This window comes from Dioscorea cayenensis, chromosome 16, assembly GCF_009730915.1.
Source record: "Dioscorea cayenensis subsp. rotundata cultivar TDr96_F1 chromosome 16, TDr96_F1_v2_PseudoChromosome.rev07_lg8_w22 25.fasta, whole genome shotgun sequence".
NCBI classification, from domain to species: domain Eukaryota; kingdom Viridiplantae; phylum Streptophyta; class Magnoliopsida; order Dioscoreales; family Dioscoreaceae; genus Dioscorea; species Dioscorea cayenensis.
The window spans coordinates 5,148,775-5,157,787 of NC_052486.1; the positions used below are offsets into that span (position 1 = coordinate 5,148,775).

Sequence of the window (9,013 nt, forward strand, 5' to 3'; positions counted from 1 at the left end):
TTTTACTGTTACAACATACTGAGTTAGGTTGGGATGTAAAAACCAATGCAGTCATTGTAGATGAGGAGGTTTGGATGAACTACTTATTGGTTCATAACTATTTTAATACATGTTAATTTTTTTAGATAGCATATAAACTAAAATGATTCATTTAACATATTACCTGAGGTAGCACAGTATAAGAAGCAAGGGCTAGAGCATTATAAACTATTAGGTATAATTTTCAATAGAAGCACTGCTATGGATGTACTTCATCATGCATCTACACAAGATCCACCCAATTTACAGATGAGCTTGAACTTAAAAATGTGTATATTAATAGCAGCGTTCATATTGATCTTAATGGGAAAGATGATTATGGCCCACAAATTATTGAGCGTGTCCCACAGAATGTAAAACATGCAATTGAATTTTCTGAGCGCAAGAAAAAGAAAGATTGTAGGATTTATCAAATGGGAGATGCACTTTTTGCATGGCCTGAGGCATCTAAGGCAAGGGCAGAAGTTCAACTTGCTAAGGCTGAGAGGTTAAGGGCAAAAAGAATATTAGCTAGTGAAACTGAAGACACATCATCTGATTATTCTATTCCCAAATGTATGTCTACTCTTGATCAGATTGATGGTGTCCCTGACGATGTTTATGTAAAGGCAATGGAGAAATTTATGGATGTAATTTGGAGACAATTGTTTATGTCTATTCCTTTAGAAAGGAAGAAGGCATGGTTGGATAGATTAGTGTAGCCCGTGTCACATTAAATTAGTGATATTTTTTAAGTTGTGGTATTGTTTTGTGTTACTTTATCTCTTTTTGATTGATGGTAATTTGTCTTCTTGAATATTGTACACAAACTATGAAGTACATATCTTTAATTTACTATTCACCATGATGTATTATTTCGAATTAGTTTGTGCAATCTTTATTTGTACATCCATTTCATGCTTTATATTGATTTATGCTTGACAAATTTTATACATAATGGCATAAAAAAGTGAAAGTAATTGTGAGGGGTCTATATCCTCCTGATTCAAGTGAAGATGAATTTGAAATAGCAGAGTTACTCATAATCAGTATGAATTGCGAATATAATAGAAACTTCCTTAATAGGGTTCCAGTTCGTACATTTGCACTAACAGGTCGGGAATTTATTCGTAAGCTCTTACAAGGATCGGGAACTGTTATTATGAATTATTGCGAATGAAAAATCATGTTTCATTAATTTATGTGATGAATTAAGGAGTAAAATTAAGTTATTTGCACGATTCATGAGATTTGATGCTCGAAGAGAAGGTTGCAACGTTTTATACATTGTAAGCCACAATCTTAGACAAAGAGTGATTGTGGATCGATTCCAACATTCTACACAACCAGTGTCTTATTATTTTAATGAAGTCCTAAGAGCAATATGTTGATTGGGGAAAGAACTCTTAAAACAAGAATCTACAAAGTTGCCTGATCATGTCAAACATAACCCCATATATTATCCTTGGTTCAGTGTAAGTGTTTATTTATGATGAAAGTTTGTTTTGCTTAAATGTTACTCTTGATATTAGCATCAATACTATTGATCATGACTGGATTATCTTGGATACAGAATTGTATAGGTGCAATTAGTGGTACGCATATAAGTGCTTGGGCTCCTGCAGAGAAGCAAACATTAGGTAGAGGACGAAAAACAATTGCCACACAAAATGTTTTGTGTATATGTGACTTCAACATAATGTTCACTTATGTTTACTCATGTTGGGAAGGTAGCGCTCATGATGCAAAAGTTTTGTTAGATGCAATCACCAATCATGAAGAAAATTTTCCATGGTCTGTTAGAGGTACAAATACATTTTAGAATATTCTTTTTATTGGTGTTCTTCATTTTACCTAGATGAACTATTTTTGTCTAATTTTAAATTGATCTTGTTTCTAGGATCATATTATCTTGTGGACTTTGGATATCCTTACACTGGAAGCTTGTTACCACCTTACAGAGGTGAAAGATATCATGCCTAAGAGTGCCGAGGCAGAGATCGACAAACTAGAAATCGCAAAGAGCTTTTTAATTTCAAACATTCCTCATTAAGGATGACAATTGAACATTGCTTTGGTGTGTTAAAGGCTCGATTTCCAATCTTAAAATTGATGCCTCCATACAAGCCTTCAAGGCAATGTATGTCTTATAGTAATAGCATGTTGTACTATTCATAATTATATATGAAAGTGGGATAGATGTAATATGTTGTTTAGAGAATGGGAGAATATGAATCTTGAAGAAGCGAAGGGTTCTAGGAACTTAGGTTATGATGAGGAGAACTTATCAAGATTATTCGATGAAAGTGCGATTGAGATGACAATACATCGTGATCATATTGCAGATTCAATATGGCTACATTTATAATAATTATGAACATTGAACTTTTACCTTCTTTGAGTACATTATAATAATTCGGAACATTGAACTTATGCTTGTACTTTTTTATTTCCAAAAATGTTATTAAACATTGAACATATGCATTATAATGTCATATTGAATTCTATTTGTATTCATTCTAGGCTGATTTTTACAAAATATATTATTATATTAGTTATTTAAAGTAATATGGTTATTAATTTATTGTAAACCATGTAATAATATCAATTACATAAAACAATTGAATCAAACAAGTTCTGTATTTTTTGTTTTTAAAATATATTTTTAATAACTTTTTTTAAGCAAGTTTTTTTTTTTATGTTTTTGTTTTTGTTTTTGTTTTGTTTTTAAATATATTTTCAAAACACTTTCATTCAAACATGTTCTTTTGTTTTCTTATTTCCAAAATTTGTTATGAATTCTAAAAACATAAAAACAAAAACAAATCAACAGGACCTACAATTGTGAAAGTTTTGTTTTTCTCTTCATCTCTCTTTAAGGCTCTGTGTATATCTATATATACAATCCCAAGTTATCTAATGTTGCTGTGGGTTGAAAATTACAATTTAGTGAATATGACGTTTGAGTTAAAAATTAAATTTTGTTTTATATGCGCAAGTGCTTTTGTGGATCTATGATTTCGTTTAGACCACTTTTGAATTCTCCCTCTTAATTCAAGTAACAATGGTCTCATGGGCGTCAATTTCTTGTTTCTCAAATAAGAGCGCAGTTGTTTAAAATATTAATAAAATTTTAATCAATATATAAAAAATAATAATTAGAATTTAATAGAATAACCTCTAGCGCGTTTTATCGGAAAAATGACATTATCCCATCTAGTTAACATGGAATTAAGTAGTTAAATTATGAACATCAATGCCATCAACCATACAGTGAACATCATGTCACTTGCATGATATGCAACAATATAGGCCAAGAAACAACTTGGATCAAATATCTTGTATGATCGATAAACAAATTAGTTCGATGAGTTACATATATTTAACAATACAATAGTACAATCTCACTGCTTTAGCTCATCATCATCGTCATCATCATTTTCATCATCTTCTGAGTTATTTTTATCGTTGTGCTGTTCTTCGCTACCAGTATCAGTTTTGCTTTTCTTCTCTTTCCGCTTTTGCTTTTTCTTCTGCCGTTTCAAACGTTTCTTTGACGTTCGTTCTTCTGCAGCCTTCAATCGTTCCTCTCTCCTCAAATTGAACTCAGCTAATTGTTTCCTCCTTTGGTAATCTGAGTCCATTCTTGCAAGACGATCTTGTTCTTTCCTTCGCATTTGTCGGTACTGTTATGCAACTAGAAGTGTTAAAGAAGGGAGCAAGGTTTGATAAAATTGAAGGTTTATCAACATATAAAAGAAAGAGTTTTCATCAACTGATTCTAATCCTTGGTATAAAGGAAAATATCCTTTTCCGACAGATGTTTAACTGGAGTATAGATAAGAGAAATTTATGTATAAAAATTAGCATAAAAATAACATAAATAAAAACTGAATATTCAGTTTAGCATGAATGTGGAAAAGAAATAAGGCCATGACTACACAAAAGACTCCAGAATGGTAGCAGAAAGGAGAAAAAAAAGAGAAAGAAATAAGAGTAGAAAAACCATATTTGCTTACATACCCCGACAAATCATCCTTATTTAAAATTTTACCACTTCTACTCCATCTTTGAAAAGTCAAATGACAAGATACAGATGAAAAATAAATAAGTATTTTTACAAAAATTTGGACTTGACTTACCATAGGGGTATGTACAACCAACAAAAGTGTTTTAAAAGCAAATATAATTTTTATAAGCACATATTAGTAATTGTCCACATTTATAGGCATAGGCAAGCAATTCTCTCTTAAAAAAAAAAAGAATAAAAATTCACTAAAAATTCACCAGCTGACATATCTGAGTCTGGTAAGTTAGCATCGAGGGATGGCAAAATGTTGAACAATTTCTGGACTTTCTTCTCTTGTATTTGCCTAGGTAGCAATTATAGAGCACAAAAACAGGTGATGCAAAGGGAAAATTAGCCACATGCCATTTTGTAAGTTGACATTTATACTTGGATTAGACAGCCCCAATGGAAAAAAATCAAACCAACTTCAACAATGTATGCTTGGCTTAGACAGCCCAAATGGACATTTATACTTATATTTGCCTGTTCCCTCTATGAAGGACCTTACACTTGTTCTTCCATAGGAACATGTAGCAACAAAATTAGTTAAAGCAACTGTTCTCCATAATCAATTTCAAACAGCTTCAAGGACAGATAGTTTGCTTAGTTAGAATCAAAACTTAATTATAGCACCTCTATTCATTGTGCTGGTTGAATTTAATAATTATACCCCATTAGCCAAATAGTAACTTACCATACACATAAACTCTATCTATGGAGAAAACTTATCTTTCATTTACTGTCTCCACTGAAGCTTCTCAAAATTTTTCTCACTTCAAAAGAACTTCAAAGAGATCATCTAGTTTGTCATTTGGATTGTCCTCTATTTGTCTTGCTATTGACATGTCATATGAGAACAGAATACGAACAAACTCAGTTCTCAGGACAGCAAAAGACATGTTTCAATTCAACCTTCTAGCTTAATTTTGGAATGTTTACAGATGAAGGCATTGATATTTGCTATAACTGAAGGCAGGGAAAAATCTTAAATAAGAAAGGCATGTCATCATGGATGAGTTAAAACTTGAATGCTTTGTCCAAGCAAGAAATTTCCACCAAAACCTCAATTCTAGTGATGGGAATGGATAATGTAAAGATTGCCATTAATAACGGTAATGATTCAGAAGGAGCATTTCCATATTTCAGGCAAGATCAAGAAAAGTATACCAGCACAATACAATTCCACAACTCTGCATGGATCACAACGTGATTGTTATCCTGATCACATTCAGGTAGAATGTAATACATAATGATCACATTCGATTTAACTATTGAAAGAATAAATATACTGAGTTGCTGATGCGCTGCAATGGAAGTGTCACTATCACATTCTTCTACGGATGTGCAGGCTGATAGTTTTTGTCTATTACATGATGCAAGTATAGTGAATAAACAAATGCTAAATTTCAGTGAAAATTGCCACCAAAGACAAAATTAAGATGCAATTGGATATTATGTAGCTGGTTGGAATCACAATGTTTACCAAATATATGGAAAGGGTCCAATAGTGATTAGAGACAACTTGTATATGTAAAATTAAAATCTTGTGTTTAGTATAATTTTGATAATTAAGTTATAAGGTGGTTTCAAAGGATGGCAACTGTCAAATTAAGGTTCCCTTGTTTTATGCTATCACAATGAAGAAAATGGAGAAAAAGGGTGGCCTCAAATAGGCATTCTGAGGATGACCGACCATAAAATTTTCAGAGATTAAATCTCACCCCCAAACAAAGAGTTCCAAATGTGCTTGGCTTTAACATCAACATTCCCTAATTGACCATGCCATAGACCAACCACATTATATTTTAACCAAGTCTAGAAATCTTCAAAAGAACCTTATTTCACAAAGAAGAGAGTGAAATCTCCATCAAGAAATTTGTGATGCTCCAGATTGGTTTACAAATATGGCACTCTACATAGACTTCATTTTAAACATAATGCTTCAGAACACTAACAATAATGTTAACTTCAATGAATCTTACGTGGCACAATTTCTTTATTTGATTTGATAAGAGAAGGCATTGATTTGCATTCCAGATATAAAAAGCTTAGTATGGCTCAATAATTATCATATTTACTTAAAAAATAAATTAATATATTAATATATTAAAGTTCAGCCATAGATACCTCAGTATCATGCATGTTGTAATTAGTGGAGGTTAACAAAGGTTCATTGTAAATCAGTAAAGACTTAAATTAAGCTACCATTTATTCACCACTAACAACTATAAAAATGTGTAAATTCAACAAATCAAACCAACTAGTGACTTGCCAGGTAGATTGATAAGTTTGTTACGCCCATAATTTTCAATAAAGTACAAGGTAGAATGCCCTTATTTGTATGAAAAAAAAAAAAAATTAGAACATATTCCCTGGAATTAGACGAGCCAATCTAACTGCAAGCCACATCATTCCTCTTTAAAAGGAAGCATTCCAATTTTTGCACTTATAATGATCCTTTAAGGATAAAACACTATACCTCAAAGCATTAGAACTGTGGAAAGGCAGTGCAATAATTGTTTACGACACTTAAGCCATGTGATTTTCTACTAAAGTTCTCTTTACATCAGGCCATAGGCATGGGCTTATTTACCTGCTAAGTTTCCACCAAGGAAAAAGGTAATCCCAAGCTAAATCAGCATAATAGAACATCAAGTATGAATATTTAATGTATTAAATCCATTCAGGTGTTAATGACTAAACTAGGATGAGCTTTTCAAGAGTGTTTTAACAAATGGTATACTCTTTCCCTAATTGTTCTCCATCAAAATTAATGTTAGCATAACACATTTCAGGTTCAGAAAAGATACTCATACAAACTCCACAGACAATTTACAAGTGAAATTGGCAAATACAATGAAGAGAAGACAATTTTCTGGCTCAAATTTCAAATTTTATCTGCTATTTCTCAAACATAAACAGATCCAACACAAACCAAATAAGCTACAAGAAAAAACAAAAAAAAAAAAAATTCTTCTAATCTATAATACTCGCTGTTCTCAATTCATTACGAACAATAAAATTTCCACACATGAAAGCAACAATCGAATCACCAGAAAATTAAATCAAAGACGAGACTTTTTCATAAAGAAGCGCTTGAAATCGAACCTGATGGAAGTCGCCGGAGCCAGAGCCGGCGGAAGAGCCGGAGGTGTTGCTGACGCGAACAGGAACGTTATCAATAATGCGGCGGAGCTTGACCTCGAGTTCCTCTTCATCCTCCCTCATCAGCACGCCGCCGCCCCCGCCCTTCCCGTACTCCACCAGCGTGCCAGCCTTGTCCCCGGCCTTCTGGGATGACGCCCCTGCTGCAACGAGCATGAGGTCGCCAACCGATCCCTCGCCTCCGGCGCCGCTTTCTCTCGACGGTGTCGACATTGTGGAGCGCGACGAACTCTTTCCGGCGACGATCTCCGATTAGGGTTTCAAATGTGGTGGAGGTTTTTCAATTTAGCCCCTAATAAAGGAAACATTTTAAATCTCGAAATATATATTTCTTTTTCATATATAACCCTGAAATTTAAAATTTTTAGATAAATCCCTGTATTCTTAGTGTGAAAAAAGGCCGTATTTTGGGCCGCTAAACGGCCCACCAACCATGGGGTTGGCCCAGCGAGGGCATGTTAATTTTAAATTTTTAAATATCTCAATTTTTTTAAAAAAATTATAAATAATATATAATAAGTAAAATATGAAAAAATAAAGTTTAAAAAATATATTAAAATAATTATATACCTGCAACCGATGATATTTTTATAAATATCACAAAAATTTTAATAAGATCAAAATATCTTAAAATATCAAGGGAATTGGCTTGTTAAGTTACATGTAAATATAGCTGGGTAATTTTTTTGGGTCACCTAACTTTAGTATTGAATCAAATCAGTCACTAAATTTTAATTTGGATCAATTTGGTTATTTATCTTTAATTTCGTTATATCGGCAATTAATTTGCTAATTTTCAATGCCCCCTTGCTTATGCGGCAACGGGAGAATTCCAATGACCTTCTCAATGCCTCCATATTAGCAAGCCCATTCATACAGGCTCTCAACCAATGCCACCTCATTATAAATGTCATATCATGTCAGCTCATCTTCTTCCCCACTTCGCCACACACCTTGAGAAACAACCATGGTGCATCCTGAGCAGAAGGAGAATTTGTGCAGATGGTAGGGTATTTTCAAGCAACCATTGTGAACTCGCATGGGAGGATCATGCCCTACCCGAATGTGCTCACATTGGAGGAGGAACAACTTATAGGGTCAAATATTGCGAATTTCTTTCTACTTTGTAAATCTATAACCTATCCATGTGTATAGAAAGTTTAGAAGGGATTATTTGTTAGTTTTGTATATCTTGTTGAAAGTGTGAAATTCAGGACATTGTTTCAATTTCATTTTCTCTATATAACATCTGATGTCTCTGAAATTTTGATAATGGCATAATTAGTAAGATGAATTTTTTTCTATTTTGAAATTTTTTTCAATTCCCTTATGTTACCTTCTCTTTGTGTAAGATAAGATTAACTTGTTTGTTTTGATGAATGAGATAAGACACACAAATTATGGAGTTGAATTTTTCATTAGTTACATGCTGTTGTTGATTTTGTTTGTTCCCTTATTGCAAACTGTTGTTTTGTTTGGATAAACTTGTATGTTTGGTCTCTTATTACAAACTATTGCAAATTTTGTGAAATAGAAAGGGATATGCCTATTTTGAAGAAATCATCACAGCAGTATAAACATGGTCATTGAGAGGAAATGCCTATTTTTTTAAAAAAAAATACATGTAGAAGAAAGAAAAATAAAAAACTACACAATAGTCAAAAGAATTTTAGTTTTATTGATAGATATAAAATGCATGTTTTTACAAAACTGGTGAAACAAAACCAGTGAGAACTGTTGATATATGTTCATTAAATTTTG

At 32.7% G+C, this 9,013-nt stretch overlaps 1 protein-coding gene across 1 annotated transcript; it reads right to left on the bottom strand.

Annotated features, from left to right (window-relative positions):
* Positions 1 to 3,233: 3,233 nt before the first annotated feature.
* On the bottom strand, positions 3,234 to 7,533 carry LOC120278796 (PRKR-interacting protein 1). The gene is made up of 2 exons (XM_039285530.1): positions 7,196 to 7,533; positions 3,234 to 3,704 (listed from the first exon to the last, which is right to left on the bottom strand). The coding sequence occupies exons 1-2, from the start codon at positions 7,463 to 7,465 to the stop codon at positions 3,423 to 3,425; spliced, it is 552 nt and encodes a 183-aa protein (XP_039141464.1). The 5' UTR covers positions 7,466 to 7,533; the 3' UTR covers positions 3,234 to 3,422.
* Between the last annotated feature and the right edge of the window lie 1,480 nt (positions 7,534 to 9,013).

Coding starts and splice junctions, on each gene's coding strand:
- LOC120278796 (XM_039285530.1), bottom strand. CDS start 7,465: ATGTCGACACCGTCGAGAGAAAGCGGCGCCGGAGGCGAGGGATCGGTT. Junction 3,705..7,195: donor GCTCCGGCGACTTCCATCAG/GTTCGATTTCAA, acceptor GTTGCATAACAG/TACCGACAAATGCGAAGGAA.